Source organism: Jaculus jaculus, chromosome 7 (genome assembly GCF_020740685.1).
Source record: "Jaculus jaculus isolate mJacJac1 chromosome 7, mJacJac1.mat.Y.cur, whole genome shotgun sequence".
NCBI lineage: Eukaryota > Metazoa > Chordata > Mammalia > Rodentia > Dipodidae > Jaculus > Jaculus jaculus.
The window spans coordinates 69,873,219-69,898,696 of NC_059108.1; the positions used below are offsets into that span (position 1 = coordinate 69,873,219).

The 25,478-nt window shown below is 42.3% G+C and overlaps 1 protein-coding gene and 1 pseudogene across 3 annotated transcripts in view; both read left to right on the plus strand.

The window, feature by feature from the left end:
- Rnf212b (ring finger protein 212B) overlaps positions 1 to 20,164 on the plus strand; it is a 141,048-nt gene extending 120,884 nt beyond the window's left edge. The window contains exons 13-16 of one of the 3 annotated variants that reach the window (XM_045155607.1): positions 860 to 957; positions 3,968 to 4,029; positions 7,267 to 7,372; positions 19,575 to 20,164. In XM_045155607.1, coding sequence (XP_045011542.1) covers positions 860 to 957; positions 3,968 to 4,029; positions 7,267 to 7,371 — 265 coding nt within the window. In that variant the 3' untranslated portion in view covers position 7,372; positions 19,575 to 20,164. The remainder of the gene's footprint in view (positions 1 to 859; positions 958 to 3,967; positions 4,030 to 7,266; positions 7,373 to 19,574) is intronic. The other 2 variants (XM_045155608.1, XM_045155609.1) reach the window with 2 other exon arrangements.
- Positions 10,248 to 11,721, plus strand: LOC101605816 (annotated as a pseudogene).
- Positions 20,165 to 25,478: the final 5,314 nt, after the last annotated feature.

Consider the following 25,478-nt stretch of genomic DNA (forward strand, 5'->3'; position numbering starts at 1 on the left):
GCTGGCCTCAAATTTGCTGTAACACTCCAGCTTTTGCCTCCCAAGTGCTGGTAATACAGTAATTTTGGGGTGTCCCCAGGTTTTTGACTTATGAATTCAAAGAATGAAATCCACAGACCAGATGATAAGGCTTAGAAAAATTTTATTATAACTTAGAACTTTAGGACAGAGAAGAGAAAGGAAAATTAAAGAAAGTATAGCTCTCGCCCAAGGAAACAGGACGTGGGTTTGGGAAGCGCAGAAGTTAAGAAGAAAACAGGCAGAACTCTTGCACAGGGAGGCCAGACCTCGAGACTTGGGTAGGAATTTTTATGAGCCCCATGGATGAGTGGGTGGTTTAGCCAGTCTAGCCCTGATGTCAGCTGTCTGGGGTCAAGATTTCTGGAAAAGGATAATCTTCCCAGGAATCTACATTCTCTAGGAAAGGCCTTCTCTGAAGGGAGTGGAAGGACTCCCTAAGGTGGGAGAGGTAAGGGAAGGTCAGACTCTTCTGACATTTCTGTAGGAAAGTGTAATGGCCTAGATTTCCCCCTACAGGACCAAGGACAATTCCTGCATTTAGTCCAGAAGAAAGCTATTCACTTTGGGGTCCTGTCACTCTAAGCTCCCTAGCCAATTTCAATTTCCCATACTCTAGGATTATAGGCTTGCACCATCTTTTCTGGCTTTGCTGATGGTTTTTTGTTTGTAAATATTTTATTTGAGAGAGAGAGAATAAGAGTTAGTGGGAATACCAGGGCCTCCTGCCACTACAAATGAACTCCTGATGCATATGTCACTTTGTGATTTCTAAGCAAGTACCTTTAACTGGTGAGCCATCTCTCCAGCCCCTGCTGATGCTTTTATTTCTCTTCCTTAGACCTTCATCTGCTTCCTCTGGACAGGGAATTTCTTCTTTCAGACCATTCCTCAATGGTGATTCAGGCCACACAAGAGTCCTCACCCCCAACGATTCTGGTAAATTAATACTATCAGATTTCCTTGGCAGTTAGGAAAAATCTGAATTTTGCCTGAATATAAAATGTCAACAATCAAATCCTATTATTTACTGTCAAGTTCTGAGTTTGAGATAGTGGAAGCAAGACAAACTGTTTCTTGGGCCCAAGACCTTGATTTCAATACCAATAGAAGTTGGCAGGATCCAAAGTGTTAGGGCTGGGAAAGGAAGGACAGAGCAAGAAGCTTCAGAACACTGGGTAGAGTGGGGCAGGGTGGGGTTAGGGTACCAGAAAATAGCCTTGCATGATGTGACTGAGGTTGGGACTGGGGAAGGTAGCATTTCTCTCTTCTCAGCCCAAGAATGTCAGTTACCATAACAGGAGGTAGTTCCAGAATCCCACGCCAGGTGGGAAGAGGGGGTGAGGGAACGAGGAGGAAACAACTCTGGGAATCTTACATTTCCAAATGGGCTATAGGATTAGGTTGGCTCACTCTCCTCCCCCAAGCTGGGACCTTGTGTGTGCTAAGCAAGCACTCTACCACTGAGCTATATTCCCAGCCCTTGGTTTCCTGAGACTGGGTCTTGCTGCTTTAGGTCAGGCAGCCTTGAATTATGAAGCCCAGACTTGCCCCAAATCTGTGATGGTCTACACTTTCCATGTACTGGGATTAGAAGTACATATCATTACCCCTAGAGACACACAGAGAGAGAGAGAGAATTGGCGTGCCAGGGTCTTAGCCACTACAATCAAATTCCATATGCTTCTGCCACCTGGTGGGCATGTGCAACCTTGCACTTGCCTCACCTTTGTGTGTCTGGCTTACATGGGATCTGGAGAGTCAAACATGAGTCCTTAGGCTTCGCAGGCAAGCGCCTTAACCACTAAGCCATCTCTCCAGCCCATGACTTTTAAACAATTTTATCTATTTTAGAGAGAGCAAGAGAAAGACAAAGAGGAAGAGAGAGGATTGCCATGCCAGGGCCTCAGCCAGGGCAATTAAATGCCAGACGCTTGCGCCACCTAGTGGGCATGTGTGACCTTGTGCTTGCCTCATCTTTGCATCATGCTTAGGTGGGATCTGGAGAGTCAAGAATGGGGGCTGGAGAGATGGCTTAGCAGTTAAGTGCTTATGAAGCCTAAGGACCCTGGTTTGAGGCTCAATTCCCCAGGACCCATGTTCACTAGGTGGCACAAGGGGTCGCACGCATCTGGAGTTCATTTGCAGTGGCTGGAGGCCCTGATGCACCCATTCTCTCTCTCCCTCCCTCTTATCTGTCTGTTACTCTCAAATAAATAAATAAATAAAACAAAAATATATATTAAAAAAAGAATGGGTCCTTAGGCTTTGCAGGCAGGTGCCTTAACCACTAAGCCATCTCTTTGGCGCAGCAGACTTTTATTTTCTGTGTTGAACATGTTAGGAATTTAATTCTAAGTATTATAAAACTGATAGATTGCTTAATGGTTAAAGCACTTGCCTGTGAAGCCTAAGGACCCAGGTTTGATTCCCCAGTGCCCACATAAAGCCAAATGCACAAAGTGGTGCATGCAGCTAGAGCCCTTGCATGCCCATTCTATCTATCTCTCCTCTCTCTGATGGAAAAAAATATATATGTGTGTGTATATATACACACACACACACACACACACACATCCATACACATACACACACACACACACACATATATATATATATATTGGGGGGGTTCAAGGTAGGATCTCACTCTGGCCCAGGCTGACCTGGGATTCACTATGTAGTCTCTTGCTAGCCTTGAACTCATGGCGATCCACCTACCTCTGCCTCCCGAGTGCTGGGATTAAAGGTGTGTGCCACCATGCCCAGCCTTAAATAAATATATTTTTTTAAATATGTGGAGGTATTAAGTCCTTTTAAAGTTTTTGTTTTATTTATTTGAAAGCAACAGACAGAGAGAAAGAGGCAGATAGAGAGAGAGAGACATAGGAGTGCCAGGGCCTTCAGCCACTGCAAATGAACTCCAGACGCGTGCGTCCCCTTGTGCATCTGGCTAACGTGGGTCCTGGAGAATCAAGCCTTGAACTGGGATCCTTAGGCTTCACAGGCAAGCACTTAACCGCTAAGCCATCTCTCCAGCCCAAATAAATATATTTTTAAAAAAATTGTTATCCTTACTTCTCCCCGTCTTATTCAGTAGAAGTACCTCCTTTACCAGCCCTCTCGATAAGGGGCTGACACCTTCAATAGCTCAACCAAATCTTTATAGTGCCTGTATCTTTCCACTTGTAATTAAATTCAAATCTCAAACTGTTCTATCAGTGTTCCACCCTCACAGAACAAGAATGCATTATATAGCCTACTTCTCAAAGTGCTTAGGTAATAGTCTGTTTTTATTTGCTGTTTGTTCATTTGAGACAGGGTCTCATGTAGCCCAGGCTGATCTCAAACTTCCTATGTAAAGAGCTGAGGTTATAGCTACAGATGACTGGGCTTCTGCGTGAGAATGAAAATACTTAGTAGCAGAGGCCAGTAAGTTAAAAAGGAGACATAAAGGGTAGAGAAAGGAAGGGAGGAGGATACTTAATAGGTTGATATTGTATATATGTAATTACAATGATTGTAATGGGGAGGTAATATGATGGAGAATGGAATTTCAAATGGGAAAGTGTGGGGGTGGGGAGGGAGGGAATTACTATGGGATATATTTTATAATCATGGAAAATGTTAATAAAAATTAAAAAAAAAAAAAGAGCTGAGGTTAGCCTTAAGCTCTTGGTCCTCCTGCCTCCAACTCTTAAGTGCTGAGATTATAGGCATGTCTTTTCCTTCCTTCCTTTTTTTTTTTTTTCTGAGATAAGGTCTTGCTATGTAGCCCAGAGTGACCTTGAGCTGGCTACATAGACAGGCTTGTATTGGGATCACAGTTGTGCATCACTGCACCTAGCTGCTGATAGGCTTTTCTCTTCTGACTAGTATTTCCCTGACTCATGAGTAGCACTGCTGAGAAACTGCCCAAGTAGCTTATCTTTCACTGTTCTATCCTATTCAGGTCAGAGGGAGAATAGAACCACACCGGAGAGTTTTCCTGGTTTTCAGCTTCCAGTCCTGCAGGTGAGGTCTAGCTAGTCTACTTGTCTGTGCATAAAGTTCATATAGTAGATAGGTCTGCGTACTAAATGCCTCATTCTAGACTTAGGGTGGTAGAAGGCTACCAGTGGAGAATAACGTGGGTTTCAACTGTAGTAAACACATGTTCACAATTTTTCAGGATGCTTTCAATTCAAAGATTTTATCTTATTATAAGGTCAGTTTACTGTTTTTTTTTCTTTTTTAGGTCACTTAATATTTGGCCTTGGCCAGTGACATAAATTTACAGGAGTTCCATCACAGAATTTTTTTTTTTTTGAGGTACTCAGGATTGTACATGCTAGGCAAGTGTTCCACCACTGAGCTGTATCCCTAGTTCTTTATTTTTTTTGCAAGAGGTCTTGTTAAATTGTCCAGTCTGCCCTTGAAGCTGCAATCCTTCTCCCCAGCCTCCCAAATAACTGGGATTATCAGTCTGTGTTACCAGCTCTGGCAAATATTTTTAATAAAATCCATCTTTTGGATGAAGATATTTTTTGAGCTAGGAGAAACACTTTCTTCAGAGATACAATTAAAATGACTTGTGAATTTATGGAACTAGTCCTGATTCAACATCAAGAAAAATCAGGTGTGGTGGCACAAGCCTTTAATCCAAGCACTTGGGAGACAGAGGTAGGAGGATTGCCATGAGTTCAAGGCCAGCCTAAGACTACATAGTGAATTCCAGGTCAGTGAGCTAGAGTAAAACCCTACCTTGAAAAACAAAACACAAACAAACAAACAAACAAAAAAGGTCAAAAAGAAAGGGTATGGTAGAGGAACATCTATTAAATGAAAATTCTAGTCTTATATCATGGCTTGGAGTTTGAGGACCTTTTCTACTGCAAGCTCTTACATACTAACATTGGGATATATGGGGGGGGTTTTGTTTGTTTTGTTTTGTTTTGTTTTTCGAGGTAGGGTCTCACTCTGGTCCAGGCTGACCTGGAATTAACTATGTAGTCTCAGGGTGGCCTCGAACTCTCAGCGATCCTTCTACCTCTGCCTCCCAAGTGGTAGGATTAAAGGCGTGCACTACCACTTTGAAGGGATATATGTTATTAAAGACAGTTTCACATTGCTGGGATGAACATACAAAGCAGACACAGTTTATGGAAGGAAGGGGTTTATTCCAAACTCACAGATCCAGGGGAAGTTCCATCAGTGTCAGAAGAAGCTGCTTCCATACACCTAAGCAGAGAGACAACCAGCCAGCCAGCAAACATCAAAAGCAGCAGCCAGCAACTGCAGCAAGCAGGAACCCCAGAGTTGAGACCTCTCTGCAAACCTTTGGGCTGGAAATCAGATCCACCCCCAAACACATCTTAGAGCAGGATCCCAGGATCTGCCCCCAGTGGCACCTCTTCCAGCCAGGCAGCTAGAGATCCAAGTTACAACCTTCAATAAAACACTTGAGTCCGCCAGGCGTGGTGGCACATGCCTTTAATCCCAGCACTCGGGAGGCAGAGGTAGGAGGATTGCCAAGAGTTCGAGGCCACCCTGAGACTCCATAGTGAATTGCAGGTCAGCCTGGGCTAGAGTGAGACCCTACCTCAAACAAACAAACAAACAAAAAAAAAAAAACACTTGAGTCTTTTGGGTTCATACATTCAAACTACCACATATGTTGTTCCCATAATACAGAATACCCTTTATTTTCATCATCAAAAAATTAAAAGAATTTAAACCAGGCCTGGTGCTGTAGACTGTAATCCCAGTTACTCAGAGGCTGAGACAGAATAATCATAAGATCAAAGGCACTACAAGCTACAAGAGTGAGTTTCAGGTCAGCTTGGGCAGTTTAGCAAGACTCTATGTGAAAACAAACACACAAAAAAGATGGGTATGATGGCATATATTTGTAATTCCAGCAAGTGGGAGGCTGAGGTAGAGTTAACAGGTCAGTTTGAGTTACACAAAGTTTGAGGTCAGCTTGACTAGAAAGACCTTGTGTCAGAAGAAGTAATAACTATAGCTCTGTGGTAAGAGTGCTTGCCTGGAATGCAAAATAAACAAATTAGGATCTAATAATGAAAGTTCTTTTTTATTTTTGAGGTAGGGTCTCACTATAGTCCAGGCTGACCTGGAATTCACTCTGTATTCTCAGGATGGCCTCGAACTCATGGTGGTCCTCCTACCTCTGCCTCCCGAGTGCTGGGATTAAAGGCATGTGCAACCATGCCCGGCTTTTCTTTTCTTTTTTTGAGGTAGGGATTCATTCTAGTCTAGGCTGATCTGGAATTCACAATGTAGTTTCAGGGTGGCCTCAAACTCACAGCAATCCTCCTATATCTGCCTCTCAAATGCTGGGATTGGGCTGGAGAGATGGCTTAGCGGTTAAGCGCTTGCCTGTGAAGCCTAAGGACCCCGGTTCGAGGCTTGGTTCCCCAGGTCCCACGTTAGCCAGATGCACAAGGGGGCGCATGTGTCTGGAGTTCGTTTGCAGAGGCTGGAAGCCCTGGCGCGCCCATTCTCTCTCTCCCCCTCTATCTGTCTTTCTCTCTGTGTCTGTCGCTCTCAAATAAATAAATAAATAAAAAGTTATCAACTACAGCAGAGAAGTAGGAGAGATCCAGAGCATCTAAAGCCAACAGAAGCAGGAACAAGCGGCTCCAGCAGGCGGAACCAGGTCCATGTGGCCACAACTGTAAGGTTCAGCCTGAGCTGCAGGAAGAGCTAGGTGAGAGGATTTTCCACTCACACCAGCCTGCTCACAAACTCAAGAAATGTGAAGGGAGGATGGCAGGGAAGAATGGGGGAACAGCTTGTAAGGAAGAGCATCATAAGGACTAGTGGGAGAACTTCAGCTACCGTCCACAGCCTCCCCACCTCCACTACTAGCGCAAGCACCAGAGACCGGGGGAAGGGAGCTCACAGCACCCAGAACCCAGCACAGGCAATCAGAGCAGTGATCCACAGCCTCAGCCAGCCTACCTGAGCCCACAGCGCAGCAAAGAGGGACCCAAGCAGGAGTGCAGCATAATTGAGACAAAAACCATCCCAAAAGGTAACTAGGATTACACCAGGTCAGTACCCACCAAATAAGCCTGGCATATAGACTTAACTCAGAAGTGCTGAGTGCACCTTCCATGTCAGGATAAATTAGATGTTAAATCTGATGGATGGTTTGATTTGCCCTTCTTAAATAAGCTATAGTCTGGACTTGTCATTTGTTGTTTCCTGGTTTATAGTGCCTTTGTTTCCTCTTCTGTCATTCATTAGGGAAGGGTCTCACTTGGTCACAAGCTGACTTGGAACCCTCAACAGACCAGAAATCTTAACCTCCTAGTTGACAGGATTAAGGATATGGGACAGCACACACCCTAAGGTACTGGGACTTTGTTAGGGGATCTGGTTGTCCTAACACCTACTCTCACTCAAACTCTGCTGCTTTTCACTGAATGTGTACATGGTTTAGTTAAATTTTAGAATCTGCCTGTATTTTTTTCTGCTCAGCCTACTTGAATACTCTCATAGCAGGCAAACCCAACACCTAGGGTCACTTTTGTGTTTACTCTGAGAGTCTTAAGAGCCACACCTGGAACCATCAGCTCCTACCTTTAAGATATGTAACATCAGATTGATTGATACATCTAATAATACTGGAGATAATTAGAAAATCCAAGCATTAAATTAATCCAAGATGCAAAAATCTCTACATTATAACACAAGAAACACACAAAAAAATCAAAAACAACATAAATCCACCAAAAAGTATAAATGCATCAGACATGACCTTCAATGTTAGACTTATTTAGAGGAAATGCCTGAGAAAGATTTCAAAAGAATCATTATAAATATGTTTAAAAAAATCAAAAGAGGGGCTGGAGAGATGGCTTAGCGGTTAAGTGCTTGCCTATGAAGCCTAAGGAACCTGGTTCAAGGCTCGATTCCCCGGGACCCACATTAGCACAAGGGGGCGCACACGTCTGGAGTTCGTTTGCAGTGGCTGGAAGCCCTGGCGCGCCCATTCTCTCTCTGCCTCTATCTGCCTCTTTCTCTCTGTGTCACTTTCAAATAAATAAATAAAAATGAACAAAAATAAATTAAAAAAAGAAAATCAAAAGAATGAAACAGGAAATCAAAGGAATCAAAGAAGACATAGGAAACCAATTTAATGTAATGAGGAGGCCAATACAAGATATAAATAAGGAAATAGAAATAAGAAAAACCAGTCAGAATTACTAACAATGACAAACACAGTTAATGAAATAAAAAACTGTAGAAAATCTCACAAGTAGAAAGAATGAAGGAGAGGACCATATATCTAAACTGGAAGACCACGTGGCAGATCTAATACAGTCCAACAAAGAGAAAGACAAACTAATAGGAAAGTATGAATGGGAATTTCAAGATATTAGGCACACTAACTAAACATAAGAATTCAGGGTATAGAAGGAGAAGAATTTCACTCCAAAGGCATAGTAGATATTTTCAACAAAATCATAGAAGAAAATTTCCCACAAATTGGGAAACAGACGCCAGTGCAGATACAGGAATCCTTTAGAACACCAATTAGACAAACCTGGAAAGAACCTCTCCTCACCATATTATAATTAAATTACCAAACACATAAACCAAAGAAAAAATATTGAAATCAGTTAGAAAAATCAAGTTACCTACAAAGGCAAGACCATCAAGATCACAGCAGATTACTCAACACAAACTTTAAAAGACAGAAGGGTTTGGAGCGATGAATTCCAAGTTCTGAAAGATAACTGTCAAACAAGGTTACTTTATCCTGCAAAGCCATCCATTCAAATAGAGAAATAAGGACATTCCACAACAAAAGCAGTTTAAAGGAATATTTGAAGACAAAACCAGCTGTACAGAAAATACTTGAAAGAATCCTCCATCTGAAGAGAAAGAACACATATAAGGAACCTGGATAAAACAAACCATACTCAAATACCAGTTAATACAAGAGAGCAAAGGTAAAACCAGAGAACTACAAAAAATGGCAAAAATAAATACACACCTTGCAATTATAACTCTTAAGATCAAGCCTCAATGCCCAACCAAAAGACACAGGTTTGCAGACTGGGTTAAGAAGCAGGATCCTTCAATTTGTTGCCTCCAAGAAACTCACCTTTCTACAAAGGATGGACACTATCTTAGGGTGAAAAGTTGGAAGAAGGTGTTTCAAGCAAATGGGCCTAGAAAACAAGCAGGGGTTGCTATCCTAATATCTGGCAGGGTAGACTTCAGACCAACATTACTTAGGAAAGATAAGGAAGGTCACTTTATATTATTAAAGCCTCATTCCAACAGGAGGACATTACAGCCCTAAATATATGTGCACCTAACAATGGGGGCTCCCAACTTCATCAAATAAATGCTATTAAAACTAAGGTCACAGATAACACCCAACACAATGGTAGTGGGTGACTTCAACACCTCACCCTCATCAATTGACAGGTCATTCCAGCAAAAAATAAACAGAGATGCAGGTGGATTAAACGAGGTCATAGAACAAATGGACCTAACAGATATATACAGGACATTTCATCCAAATGCTGCAGAATACATATTCTTTTCAGCAGCACATGGAACATTCTCTAAAATAGATCATATATTAGGACACAAAACAAATCTTAATAAATACAGGAAAATTGAAATAATTCGTTGCACTCTATCTGATCACAGTGGATCAAGCTACAAATCAATGGCAAGCAAAGCTATGGGGCATACACAAAATTATGGAAACTAAAAAATACACTACTAAATGACAAATGGATCAATGAAGAAATCAAGAAGGAAATCAAAAGATTCATAGAGCCGGGTATGGTTGCATACACCTTTAATCCCAGCATTTGGGAAGCAGAGGTAGTAGGATCACTGTGAGTTCAAGGCCACCCTGAAACTACATAGTGAATTCTAGGTCAGCCTGAGTTAAAGAGTGAGACTGTACCTCAAGAAAAAAAGAAAATAATAATAAAGTAAAAAAAAAAATCAAAGCCGGGCGTGGTGGCACATGCCTTTAATCCTAGCACCCGGGAGGCAGAGGTAGGAGGATCCCCGTGAGTTCAAGGCCACCCTGAGACTACATAGTGAATTCCAGGTCAGCCTGGGCTAGAGTGAGACCCTACCTTGGAAAAAAAAATTCATAGAATTAAATGATAATGAGAACACAACATACCACAACCTTTGGGACATAATAAAGGCAATCCTAAGAGGGAAACTTATAGTTTTAAGTACCTATATTAAGAAGAGGTGGTGTATCCTGGTCTTCGAGTTGTACCTGCAAAGAGCCTAGGGTGCCGGGGAGCCCATCTCCTCCCAGCTGCCTGAGGCCGAGGCTGTGTGTGGCACATGGGGAGACCCCAGAAGTGATCCAGCCACCTGGCTGCTCTGGCTGTGCGCACTGCTCACCATGTCCGGCTCCACATGCCTGCGATCATAGCGTGGCCCTACCAGGAGGCCTATGGGTGCAGGTGCCAGGCTCACTCTTGTCTCCAAGGCTTACTGCAGACGTCCACATGTTGCACTGAAGGATTCTACAGAGAATGAGTCCCTTGTCCTTTTACCACTCAACTCAATTTTCTCTACTGCTGTCCTGTACCCACCGTCCTCATGTCTACCATACTTCTGAATCTGGATTCTGGGGCACCTCCCAAAAAGACATTTGAAGGAAATGCCAAGCATCAACATTTTGTCAAGAGGCAACGATTCCTGGAACAGAAGGGACTTATAAATAAAAAGAACCAGCCCCCTAGCAAGGTGTCAAAGTTGCATTCAGAACCTTCCAAGAAAGGGGAAACCCCCAAGGTGAATGGCACTCGTAAGATCCCTTCCCAGCCACAAAAGAAGGAGGCAGCTGTTCTGGCGCCTCAGTCTGTGGACAAGAAAGCGGCAATGACTTGGCTGACCCCCACCCCTTTACAGAGGACGGGTTCTGTTGTAGCTACAACCGATTTGCTGAGCGAGTTTCAGAGTGCCCTTCCAAAGATGAAGCACTGCCCACCCCGCCCCAAGAAGAAGCCCCCTGAGAAGAGTGCCACCCAGAACTCACCCAAACTTACTCAGAGACTGAACGCTCCAAAGCACCCCAGAACTTGCCAGGGAAGATGGTGGCAATTGACTGTGAGATGGTGGGCACAGGACACAAAGGGCAGGTTAGTTCTTTGGCTAGGTGCAGCATTGTCAACTACAGTGGTGATGTACTTTATGATGAGTACATCCGGCCCCCCCGCCAAATCGTAGACTACCGGCCCAGATGGAGAGGCATTCTCAAGTGCCACATGGTGAATGCCACACCCTTTAAGATTGCTCGGGTCCAGATTTTGAAGATACTCTCCGAGAAGATAGTGGTGGGGCATGCCATCCACAACGACTTCAAAGCCCTGAGGTACTTCCATCCCAAGTCTCAGCCTAGACACCTCCCTAATCGGAAGGCCAACTGCCTAGAGAATTCCACTGTCACTGAAGATCTCACCAAGAAGCTGCTAGATCGGGACATCCAGGCTGGAAAAAGTGGCCATTCCTCTGTGGAAGATGTCCAAGCCACCACTGGAGCTGTACAAAGTGGTTGAAGTCAAGTGGGAGAAGCATCCGGCCCAGAATCTCCCCCAAAACTAGCAGCCCTAAGGAGACGGAGGCGGCAGAGTTAGTGCACAGTCCTACCAGCTTCAGCCTCTGGGAGCTAGGCTTGCTGGGAGAGAGGCTGACCTCAGACATAATACCCATTAAAGTTTCATCTCTGCCATCAAGTTTCCTGTCTGGTTAAATGTCCCATGGAACTGGGAAGCCTTCATGTCAGCCCAGTCCTAGGCCAGCCTGTGGCACAGACTAAATCCCAGATACTGAATAATGGAGTAGTTGAGTAGGAGGTCACAAGATCAAGGCCTGCTTGGGTCACAGAATGAGTTCAAGGCCAGTGGGTCCTGTTTGAAGTAAAACGTAGAGTTAGGATGGGGAGTGTGGTTCAGTGGTGGAATGCTTTCCTAGCATGAGGAAGCCCCTGGGTACAGTCCCTTGAAAAGAGGCTGGGGAGACCCTATCCTTAGACTGCTGACTTTAGTTACTTCCATAGGTCCTTGAGTGCTTGGTGCCAGTCAAGCTTTTTGACTTTCAAAGTGAAGGACATGCCAGGAGATGTAATTTCCCACATGGCCTTACCACTCTCTACTGCTGTCCTTATGTCCTAAGGGTTGTGTGCCTCTTTTTTTTGGGGGGGGGGGAGGGTGTCTAGATAGGATTTCACTCTAGCCCAGGCTGACATGGAATTCACTATGTAGTCTCAGGGTGGCCTTGAACTCATTAAAGATCCTCTTACCTTTGCCTCCCAAGTGCTGGGATTTAATGCATGCACTACCATGCCCAGCATATGTGCCTCTTTTTTAGGAGGACAGAGGGGGCCCTATGTGGTCAGGGCTGGCCTTAAACTCCTAAGCTCAAGCAGTTCTTCCTCAGCCTCCTGAGTAGCTGGGACTAGAAGTGTGTGCCACTGTGCCTGGTTGTTTTCATTTTGGTTTTTGGTCCTGGTTTAAGCCAGGTGTGGTGGTCCAGGTCTATGATGTCAACACTCAGAAGGCTGATGGAGGAAGATCCAAAGTTCAAAGCCAGCCTGTGCTATGTGGAGAGGCCCTATCGCAAAAAGAGAGGGAGAGAGAGAAATAGAGAGAGAAAGAGAATGGGCTCATTACATATCTTTTTGGCTCAATCTGCCTTGGCTGTTGGGGTGTTTTACTGCCTGTTACCTTTTGGGGCAGGCTTAGCTCTCTTTAGGGTTAGAAAACAGGTAAGAGTAGAGCTTGGAAATAATTTTTCTGGCTCAAAAGCTGTCTCTTACCTAGAGTAATGGAGGATTTACTTGAAGTTCTACTTGGTAGGATTAAATGGAATTTAAAGCTTTAAATTGCTTTAAAACTCTTACCTTGTTGACCCAATCCTTATAAAAACCTCAAGTGATTCTTTTGATAAATTTTTATAATAGAGAAAAAAAGAAATTAGAAAGGGCACAAGTAAACAACTTAGTACTTCACCTTAATGCCTTGGAAACAGACCCAAGCAAACCAAAAATCAGTAGACGAGAAGAAACAGTAAAGATTAGGGCAGAAATTAATGAAATAGAAACAACAAAAAATCCAAAGAATCAATGAAACAAAGAGTTGGTTCTTTGAAAGGATAAACAAGATTAGCAAATCTGACCAAAAGAAAGAGAGAAGAGACACAAATTAATAAAATTAGAGATGAAAAAGGCACCATCACAACAGATACCAGAGAAATTCAAAAAATCATAGTGACATAAGAGCATATACTCCACTAAATTTGAAAATCTGAAAGAAATGGATGATTTATTTGATTTATATGACCTACCTAAATTAAGTCAAGATGAGATTAAACACTTAAATAGACCTATAACAAGTATGGAGATCCAAGCAGTTATCAAAAATCCCCCAACTAAAAAAATTCCAGAGCCGGGCGTGATGGTACACACCTTTAATCCCAGCACTCAGGAGGCAGAGTTAGGAAGATCATCGTGAGTTTGAGGCCACCCTGAAACTACATAGTTAATTCCAGGTCAGCCTGGATCAGAGTGAGATCCTACCTCAAAAAAAAAAAAGAGAAAAAAAGAAAAGTTCAGGCCTGTGGGTTCCTGGGTCCTCGGGCTGGCCATGGTTCCCCAAAGAGCCCAGGCAATTATGGAGATCAAGGTTGTGAGTATGATGAAAGAAAAGACTTTCAGGAGACAGTCTCTGTGAACAGTTCAGTTTAATCAATAGGGAAATGGATTTATAAGCAGTTGAGGGTCCTCAGGGGATTGGATATATGTACAAGGTTGCTTGTACATTGCTTGTACATAGATTCCAGCACATAGACAATGGCAGGGGGATGGGCTGTGCAAAGGTTGCCAGCTGCTACTATATAAGGAGTTTCCTAGGCAACTGGCCAAAGGTCACAGGGTTATGGGCAAAGTCTTAGTCCTTTCTGAATGTCCAGGTATCCTGTGCTTGGAGGAGGAGTGGCCTTACTTCCTGCAGATCTTGGGGTCCGAGATTTTGTGCGGTGGGGGAAGGGGGTACCAGGTGCACTGTGATCCCCAAGAATGGGGGAGTATCCTGGCTCACTGCAACCCCCAAGAATGGGGGGAGGAACTCCCCTTCCAGTCTGGGCCCCAAGATATGACAGGCAGTTCAGGCTGCTGCAACCTCTCCATAGCCTGGGGCCTTCCTATCAAACAACTTAGGTTTGCTTTAACTCAGGGCCCTGCCTATGTCCGACACAGGCCCAGGTGGATACACTGGTGAATTTATAGCAGACCTTCATGGAAGAAGTAACTCCAATGCTTCTTAAACTTTTTCATAATATAGAAAAAGAGGAATCCTACCAAACTCCTTCTATGAAGCCATCATCACCTTCATACCAAAACCAGGCAAAGATAAAACAGAAAAAGGAAATTACAGACCAGTCTCCCTCATTAACATAGATGCAAAAATTCACAACAAAATATTGGCAAACAGAATAGAAGAATATATCAGAAAGTTCATTCACTCCTACCAAGTAGGCTTTATCTCAGAGATGCAGGGATGGTTCAACATATGCAAATTAATAAATGTAATACATTATATAAATAGACTGAAGGACAAAAATCACATGATCATCTCATTAGATGCAGAAAAAGGATTTGGCAAAGTCCAACATCCCTTCATGATAAAAGTCCCACAGAGACTGGCAATAGAAGGAACATATCTCAACATAAAAAAGGCTATTTATGACAAGTCTACAGCCAATATAATACTAAATGGAGAAAAACATGAAGCTTTTCCACTAAAGTCAGGAACAAGACAAGGGTGTCCACTGTCCCCACTTTTATTTAATATAGAACTGGAAGTCTTAGCTAGAGCAATAAGGCAAGAGACACACATAAAAGGGATATAAATTGGAAAGGAAGAGATCAGGTTATCATTATTTGCAGATGACTTGATTCTATACATAAAGGACCCTAAAGACTCTACCAGTCAGCTGTTAGAGCTGATAAACACCTATATCCATGTAGCAGAATACAAAGTAAACACAGAATTCAGTAGCCTTCCTATATGCTAACAACAAACACACAGAGGATGAAATCAGAGAATCATTCCCATTCACAATAGCATCAAAGAAAATAAAGTACCTTGGAATAAACCTAACTAAGGAAGTGAAGGATCTCTACAGTGAAAATTTTAAAATACTCCAAGCAGGAAATTGCACAAGACACTAGGAAATGGAAAGATATCTCTTGTTCTTAGATCAGAAGAAGCAATATTGTGAAAATGGCAATCTTACCAAAAGCAATCCACACATTTAATGCAATCCAATCAACATTCCAATGGCATTCTTCACAGAAATAGAAAAAAACAATCCAAAAATTCATTTGCAATCACAAAAAACCTTGAATACCTAAAACAATTTTGAGCAACAAAAATAAGGCTGGTGATACACCATACCTGATTTTAACCAATACTACAGAGCCATAGTAACAAAAACAGCATGATACTGGCACAAAAGCAGACATGTAGATCAATGGAACAGAATAGAGGACCCAGATGTAAGTCCGGGTAGCTATAGCCACTTGATATTAGACAGAAATGCCAAAAATCCTCATTGGAGAAAAGACAGCCACAAATGGTGCTGGGAAAATTGGATATGTATCTGTAGAAGGATAAAATACATCCTCATCTCTCTCCATGCACAAGAATTAAGTCTAAATGGATCAAAGACCTTAACATCAGACCTGAAACTATGAAACTGCTAGAGGAAAAAGTAGAGGAAACCCTTCAACATAATGGTCTTGGCAAAGACTTTCTGAATATAACTCCAATTGCTCAGGCAATAAAACCACAGATTAACCACTGGGACCTCATGAAATTACAAAGCTTTTGTATGGCAAAGGACACTGTGAATAAAGCAAAGAGGCAACCTACAGAATGGGAAAAAAAAAATCTTTGCCAGCTGTACATCTGATAGAGGATTCATATTTAGGATATACAAAGAACTCAAAAAATTAAATAATAAATCAAACAAGCCAATTTAAAAGTGGGCTATGGAACTAAATAAAGAGTTCTCAAAAGAAGAAATATTGGGCTGGAGAGATGGCTTAGCAGTTAAGCACTTGCCTGTGAAGTCTAAGGATCCCGGTTCAAGGCTCGGTTCCCCAGGTCCCATGTTAGCCAGATGCACAAGGGGGTGCACGCGTCTGGAGTTCATTTGCAGAGGCTAGAAGCCCTGGCGTGCCCATTCTCTCTCTCTCTCTCCCTTTATCTGTCTTTCTCTCTCTGTCTGTCGCTCTCAAATAAATAAATAAAAAATTTAAAAAAAAATAAATCTTTAAAAAAAAAAGAAATATGGATGGCATATAAGCATCTACAAAACATTCTACATGGGGCTGGAGAGATGGCTTAGCAGTTAAGCGCTTGCCTGTGAAGCCTAAGGACCCCAGTTCGAGGCTCAATTCCCTAGGAGCCACATTGGCCAGATGCACAAGGGGGCGCATGCATCTGGAGTTCGTTTGTAGTGGCTGAAGGCCCTCGTGCGCCCATTCTCCCTTTCTCTCTCTCTCTCAAATGAATAAATAAATAATTGAATAATTAAAAAAAATGTTCTACATGGGCTGGAGAGATGGCTTAGTGGTTAAGCACTTGCCTGTGAAGCCTAAGTACCCCGGTTCGAGGCTTGATTCCCCAGGACCCACATTAACCAGATGAACAAGGAAGCGTACACGTCTGGAGTTCCTTTGCAGTGGCTGGAGGCCCTGGTGCGCCCGTTCTCTCTATCTGCCTCTTTCTCTGTCTGTCACTCTAAAAAAAAAAAAAAAAAAAGTTCTATATCCCTAGTCATCAGGGAAATGCAGACTAAAACTACATTGGGATTCTATCTCACTCCTGTCGGATTGGCTACCATCACGAAAACAAATGACCATAAATGCTGGCGAGGATGCAGAAAAAGAGGAACCCCTCTGTGCTCTGGATAGTAATGCAATCTGGTCACTGCCTTAGAGATACTTGCTTAACCATGTTTATTGCTGCTCTATTCACAATAGCTAGGTAATAGAACCAGCCTAGATGTTCCTCAACTGATGAGTGTATAATGAATATGTGGCACATTTACACAATGGAGTTCTACACAGTGGTAAAGAAAAATGAAGTTATGAAATTTGTAGGAAAATGGATGGATCTGGAAAGGATTATACTTAGTGAGGTAACCCAGGCCCAGAAAGCCAAATGTCACATGTTCTCTCTCATATGTGGATCCTAGTTACAAATTATTGGACTTCTGTGTGAGTAGGAAGAAAACTCAGTAATAGAGGTCAGTAAGTTAGAAAAGAGATATAAAGGGAATAGAAAGGGAGGGGTGGGATTAATAGGAAGGTATTGTATATATGTAAGTAGAAGGATAGATTAATGGGGGTGAAAAGGTCCAAGTGAGGTCAGGGGAAGAGATTGAGTAAAGGAAAGGTGGAGGGAGGGCTAATCAAAATCTAAAGAGGATATAAATAAGTCATTTAGAAACCTACTCTTTTGGACAATGGAGCACACAGTAGCCATAGTTTGTTACTAAAAAATTTTCAGTGCCAGGGATGGGATACCTTCCAGTGAGTTGTTGGCCAGGGAGGTCCCTGATGCCCCCAAAACATTATAGTACATTGCTGAGGTCCTTAGTTTCCCATCAGGAATAGATGATAAGTAAGACCCTATTGCTGAAGTCTCCACATACTTGGGCTGCAATTCACTGAGAAATCCTGCTGGAGCTGAACTGAAAACTTCTTCCATGTAGGCCAGCTGACAGAAAGCTGGAAAAAGCCACACTGCATCAATGGGAGAATGAGAATTCAGATACTCAGCAGTGGACACTGCAAGCCTTATATTTGGCCAGCCAGGCCAAATGAGCCAATGGGTACAATAGTGGCTTGTCTGTTATGGGGAAACCAACGGCCCTCTAATTTGACTGGAGGTCCACTCCATAAGAGGGAATACCTCCTTGATACTGAAAACCTACAACAGGGTACTCATGACCCCTAGGAGTGTAATGTGTGCTGCTGTCTGCCTAACTGCATATATTATGCTCACCAAACTGCCCAGTAAGCACTTTTCTTAATGTTCATACCCTTATATTAATGCTACTCTCACTTTTGGTTAGAGAAGCTTCTCTTTTCAGATGGCAGAGACCTTGGGATGACACAGAAGGCACCATGGTGCTGAGAAGACATGACAGAGGAGTGCTCAGCACTTAAATATCTCTACCACACCTTCCAAGGCTCAGGGTCCATTGCAGAAGAGGTGATGAAAAGAATGTAAGAGCCAAAGGAAGGGTAGGACTCCTTACAACATGCTCCCCCCAGACACAAAATGACCTGGATATCCATGACCCCACAGTGCCTGACACTACTTACACAAGACCATCATAATAGGAGGAAAAGATCATGATATCAAAGAGACTGATTTAAAAGAGACTGATTTAGAGAAGGAGGTGATATGATGAAGAATGGAATTTCAAAGGGGAAAGTGGGGGGAGGAGGGAACCACCATGGGATATTATTTACAATCATGGAAGTTGTCAATAAATAAATAAAACAACAGCTACAAAAAAAAAAATTTCTAGTTAGGTGCAGGAGTATACAAGTCACCTCAGCATTTGGAAATTGGGCAGGAGGATCAGTTCATGCTGGGCATAGTTGCACACGCCTTTAATCCAGCACTAGGAAGGCAGAGATAGAAGGAATGCCATGAGTTCGAGGCCATCCTGAGTCTACATAGTGAATTTCAGGTCAGCCTGGGCTAGAGTGTGACCCTACCTCAAAAAAAACCACAAAAAACAAAAAACAAAAAGATTAGTAGTTCAAGATCATCCTTGGTTGGGTGCCATCCTAGGTGCTGAGAAACAACAACATAATAAAACCACTTACTATGAGTTAAGATTTCATACTGTGATTATGTTTAACCTTTATATATGTACATATTTTCAGGGCTGGGAAATTAAATGATGTGTGGATTTTGGATTAGTATAATTTAGTAGAATACAAATAAAAGAAGGTCCATAAATTTAGTTGACTATACCTGTGGCACAGGACTTTAATCCTAATACTCCAAAAGCTGAGGTAGGAGGAGACCAGCCTATGGTTCAAAGTGAGCTTCAGGTCATCCTGGACTAGAGTAAGATCCTACCTCAAAAAAAAAAAAAAAAAAAAAAAAAAAACCAGCCACGTATGGTGGTGCGCGCCTATAATCCCAGCACTTGGGAGTCAGAGGTAGGAAGACTGCTGTGAGTTCCAGGCCACCCCGAGAATACAGAGTGAATTCTTGGCCAGTCTGGACTACAGTTAAACCTTACCTCAAAAATGAAACAAACAACAACAATAAAAAACACCAAAAAACAAACATCAAAAAAAAACCACTTTGTTTGGAAAAGTTAGTCATTGTGCAATGATATGAGGAAAATCCATGGGAAAACAAGAGGAGTTAGTTTATAGTTAAATATTAAACTTTATGTAATGGGTTCAGAGTCCTTATTGTTGTGAACATGCAAATCTACCTTCATGTTTTCCACTGTAGAAATTCTACCAGCAGAGACAGATGGGATTAGCCTGCAGGAAAGAAGCATGGACTACTTCCAGATAAACCCCAGAACTGACCTGTGCATATTGCTGAAGGATGGACTGTAGGTAGTGTCTAGTATCCATTATGGAACCATGGGCTTGAAAATACACACCTGCTTTGTTTCCTGACTTCATTCTGCATCTTAAACATCTGATACTAACCTCCCAGGAAAAGTGGCCAGGTTTCATTATAAGGTTTCAGGAAGATGTTCATCTCTCCCTCATATATAGCTCCTTTTATTTCCTACAATTCGAAACTTAAAAGATGTAAAAAACAATCTTTGGTATTATACTTGGAAATGAGATTAGATAATATACTCAACTTGTTTCATTTCTGTATTTCATTTTTTAGCTTTGTGTATATTGTCCTATTGCCATGTGAAAAGCAACAACTATTTATCCAAATTTACCTTTCTTATTTACATATTGTTTCTTGTATGCCCAGTTGCTATTATGTTGATTTTCCTATCAAAATGATAGCTGGAGATATAGATTTCCAGATCACCTACTGGAGTATATAGAAAATAAAGAGGAAAACTCATTAAAAAAAAAAAGATGATGATGTTTTGTGGCTACTGCAAGTCTCACAATTCCAAGCTCTAGAATGGCAGGAAGAGCAAGTGAAAATAGCTCCAAACATGCTTTATGTCACTGCTGAGGCCTCAAATTTTAACATCTGACTGCTGGTAAACACTGTGTGATAGATGCTGCCACTGTCTTCTAGTTTTCTAGAATTTTTTTTTTTTTTTTTTTTCAGCAAAGTCTTGCTGTAGCCTAGACCCTGACCTGGAGTTCACTATGTAGTTTCAGGATGCCCTTGAACTCATGGAGCTCCTCTGTATCAGTCAGGGTTCTCTAGAGGAACAAAACTGATACAGTGAATTGTTTTAAAAGGGAACCTACTAGATTAGCTTATGGCAGTCCAACAATAGCAGGTTGCAGGCCTGCGAGTCAAGGAACCCAGTGGCTGCTCAGTCCAGGAGGCTGGATGCCTCATCAGTCCCAACCTGGCAAGGAAGGCCTGGAGACATCCTGGAGAGGCGCTGCTCTTCAGTCCACACAGCTCTCCAGTCCACGCTGGGAAGCTGCAAGCGGGGAACAACAGGCAGCACCAGCAGCCAGGGAGGAGGAGGGGATACTTTCCTCCCCAGAGTTTCTTTAGATACAGCCCACCCCCCCACTCTGAGAGGGGCTGCCCACTCTGAGGGAAGGGCTCACCCTGGGGGAAGGATTCCTCCTAGAAGCAACCTCAGAGATCCACTTACAAGGAATGTCTGTGGATTCCTAAGCAGATCAAGTTGACACAAACTTAACCATCACATCCTCCTACCTCTGCCTCCTAAGTGCCGGGATTAAAGGCATGAGCCACAACGCCTGGTTAGACTTTCTTTTTTTAAGGAAAAAAAATTTTTTTAGGTAGGGTCTTGCTCTAGCCCAGGCTGACCTGGAATTCACTGTAGTCTCAGGGTGGCTTTGAACTCAAGGCGATCCTCCTACCTCTGCCTCCTGAGTGCTGGGACTAAAGGTATGTGCTACATTTGATCTGCAAGGGGAGGGGTGGGATTGTGCCTTAGATATTGCACACACTTGACAGGAGTTCTACCATTGAGCCACACACCCAGCCCCTAAATCCGAAATGTTACTGGTCTTGACTCCATCTCTAAAGGGGCTGGCATTGAGGCCCTGTTGATACAGCACTTGCCTAACATCCACAAAGCCCTGGATTTGATCCCCAGCACCACGTGAATGCATGGTGCTATAAACCTATAATTTCAGCATTTGGGAGGGGAAGGCAGGATCAAGGAGTTCAGGGCCAGCTTGGCCTACATAAGACTGCCTCACCTGCATAATGTGGGGAGAGGGTGGTGCGGATAAAATGATGACATCAAGGAAGAGGGATTTGCTGGGCATGGTGAGGAACACCTTTAATTCCAGTACTTGGGAGGCAGAGGTAGAAGGATCACTATGAATTTGAGGCCAGCCTGAGACTACATAGTAAGTTCCAGGTCAGCCTGGGCTAGAGCAAGGCCCTACTTCAAAACAGGAGGGCACTGGAGAGATGGCTCAAGCAGTTAAGGTACTTGCCTGCAAAGCTTCACAACTCTGATTTGATCCCCAGTACACACATAAAGGCAAGTGCACAAAGTGGTACATACATCTGGAGTTTGTTTACAGTGGCTAAAGGCCCTAATGTGTACATACATGTGTATGCTTGATGTTCTGTCTCTCCCTGCCCTTTCTTTCTCTGCTTGCAAATAAATAAATAATGAGCCGGGCATGGTGGCGCACACCTTTAATCCCAGCACTTGGGAGGCAGAGGTAGGAGGATTGCCGTGAGTTCAAGGCTACCCTGAGAATACATAGTGAATTCCAGGTCAGCCTGGGCTAGAGTGAGACCCTACCTCAAAAAATCAAAAAAAATAAAAAATAAAAAACCAATAAATAACGAAGTTTAATCACTTAGGTTTAAGTGATTTACTTTCAGCCATTATAACTTTTATTCTCCTGTTAGGTAAAATATGTTGGGATAGCTTGCTTAAGCTTTATCAATTTTTTTTCCTGTTACTGAATACCTTTTTTAATTTTAATTTTTTTATTCACAACATATTTAGCTTTATCAATTTTAAGTCATGGGTAAGACAAAATTGTTTTATCCTATTATACATAAAAGATCCAATTGCTATGCAAGATTAAGCTAAAAATATTGGTTGTCAAACTGTTCTCTCTTTCAAAACAGATTTGTCAAGGGTTGTATTAGAGCTTAGTGGTTTTGGTTCAACAATAACCAGATTCTGCTGTATTATATGTAACAATGGTTTCATTTCTGTCATTTTAAGTCCATTGCTTTTAACAGAATTAACACAAGACATATTCCCTGCTTTAGGGTACAGCCTCATGCTCAATAGTCCTCATCTGAGAGAAATAATTTCAAGCTCTTTGGGAATGTTTCCAATAGTCCTTGGGTAATTTGTACCCACACAGGTATCTGGACAAATCAAAGATGTTTTCAAATACAGTTGCCAAGACTTTATATTGTCTTGTCTTTTGCTGACAATTTCTAAGTTAAATTAATTGGTTTAGATTTGTATTGTCTTCAATACTGGTAACAGGTTCTGTCTGAATTTATTATAGCTAGTACATATTTAAGGGATAAGACATGCCTGCTTTCTGTGCATCAGATATGGTCTATGCCATCAGAGGATAACTAAACTTAGAGTAATCAAATGTGCTATATATGTATACCCTTCAAGGCAGGTATAACTTCCTTTCTAAGTGTTCTAATAACCTATGTAGAAGACAAAGCCAGCTGGATTCAGTAGAGCTAAAAAGGCCAATATTTTGGCCTGTCTTCCCCCCAGGTCATGAGACCACTGGAGATGATGGGACAATTCTACACTGGCCCCCTGTTAAGTAAACCTGTCTTCCTGAGCAGGGAGGATACAGAGACCCAGAAACGATGTACAGTCTGAAACAGGAGAGTCACAACTGAGAAAAGAAATCAGTCTTCCTATGCTTCCCAAAGAAGGGAAAACTACTTGGCCAGCATGGCCCTGACTCATCCTAACAGACAACACCAGTATCAGAAAAGCTACTACTGGGTCCCTAAAGTTTCCTTTGGAGAGCCATTAGTGACCTCCAAAATTAATCCTTGATTAAATTTAATTAATTTGGTGTACCTGCTTGGTCTTAAACACTCAGAGAGAAATGTATAACCATGCCTTTAATCCCAACACTTGGGAGGCAGAGGTAGGTGGATCGCTGTGAGTTCAAAAGCCACCCTGAGACTACATAGTGAATTCCAGGTCAGCCTGGGCTAGGAGACCCTACCTCGAAAAAACAAACAAACAAACAAAAAGAAAGATAAAGGGATATCTCAACTATTATATGAATGGCCTATTAAGTAATACAACAAGAGCTTTCCAAAAGGGGAAACAAACAAGGTCTTAAGGCATATTGGCTCCATCTCTAATAGTTCTAATTCTATAATAAGGAAAAGGCAACATAGATGTCAAAATGGTTATTTTGAAATCTAAAATATATATGGATGACTCTGACTAAGGTCACTTAATTTAAACACACTTCCTGGGCTAGAGAGATGGTTTAGCAGTTAAGGCACTTGCCTGTGAAGCCTAAAGACCCAGGTTTAGTTCTCCAGGTCCCACGTAAGCCAGATGCACATAGTGGTGCATGTGTCTGGAGTTCGTTTGCTGTGGCTAGAGTCCCTGGTGTGACCATTCTCTCTTTGTCTCTAATAATAAATAAAAATAAAATCTTTTTGAAAAAGACTGCCTTATACTGAAAACAATGGTGAGTCCCTTTTAACTTGTGCCAGGACATCATTAAGTAAGTCCTGAAGCCAACAATATATTGTACAATCTGTACTGGCACCCAATGGGACAAATTAAAAAAAGGTACACTCTGGAAGGCTATTATACAAAATATGGTATAGGGCTGGAGAGATGGCTCAGAGGTTAAGGTGCTTGCCTACAAAATATGGTGTATTCACCATTATCAAGGTTAAATGTTGTGTATATACTCCTATAACTTTGCTAATATCGCATCTATTTTACAAGCCATACAGAAAGATTCAGGCCAGATCATGTGTCATTCAGTGAACATTTCTGGGAGGAAATCTCAGCCAGCTCATGTCCTGAGACAGTCCAACTCCAACTATCTGGTTCCCTCAAATGTTTCCCAAGGACAAGAACTAGTCTACAAGGAAAACCCTAAAGGTGACCAGTGTGCTGTATGTTCACTCCTTATTAACTCTTTACTTTCATTCTCCCCAACATTTTCTTCCAAGATTCTCTTCCTATACTCCATCAATACACTCTCAAGATCCTTTAGACTAGTTCCCCTTTCTGGGAGAGGTTCTCTAACTGCCATATTTCTACACCCCTGTTCAGCTGGAAGTAGTTCAAGATCTGACATAATTGTTCCCTTTCCTCTGACAGCAGTTAGTATCTTCTCATGGGAGGGGGTTGGTTAGTTAAGGTGACTGGACTTCTGAAAGTAAAAAAGGCAGGAAAGTTTGCACTTGCTATAAATCAAAGATGATCTGATTCCTTGTCTCTTGCCTAGTTCCCTAGACTTGTTTTTCCACAACCAGGACCCCTCCTGGGAGGGAAGTCTTTCATAGGATTTAAACATTGTGGGGCTGGAGAGATGGGTTAGTGGTTAAAGTAATTTCCTGTAAAGCCTAACAACCTGAATTCAATTCCCCAGTACCCACATTTAAAAAAAAAAAAAAAAAAAGAGCCAGATACACAAAGTGACTCATGCATCTAGAGTCTATTTAAACAAAGAAAAACAAACATTGTGGTTGGTTAAGTTCAGCCCCTGGAACTTGGTGTCAGGGCTAGCCTTCATTTGTCTCCCAATTGCTAGGATTAAAGGCATGTACCACCACATCTGGCCCCTCCACATGGGTTCTTTTATCTCATTCGGCCCTCCACAAGGCAGGAGCTCCTTGAACTTTCTTTTCTCTTTTCTTTGAAGTTTTTCCAGGCCTTCCACATGGAATATCTAGCCATGTGGGTGTCTTTTCTTGGCTTTATACTTCCCTCAATAAATATAATTTAATAATTGTTATTTATTTTTGGTTTTGCTTTCTTTGAGGTAGGGTCTTGCTCTAGCCCAGACTGACCTGGAATTCACTATGTAGTATCAGGGTGCCCTCAAACTCATGGCCATCCTTCTATCTCTGCCACCCAAGTGCTGGGATTAAGGTGTGCGCCACCACGTCCAACTTAATAATTTAAAAAAAAAAAAAAAAAAAGAAAGAAAAGGAACAAGGGCTGGAGAAATGGCTTAGCGGTTAAGGCATTTGCCTGTGAAGCCTAAGGACCTAGGTTTGATT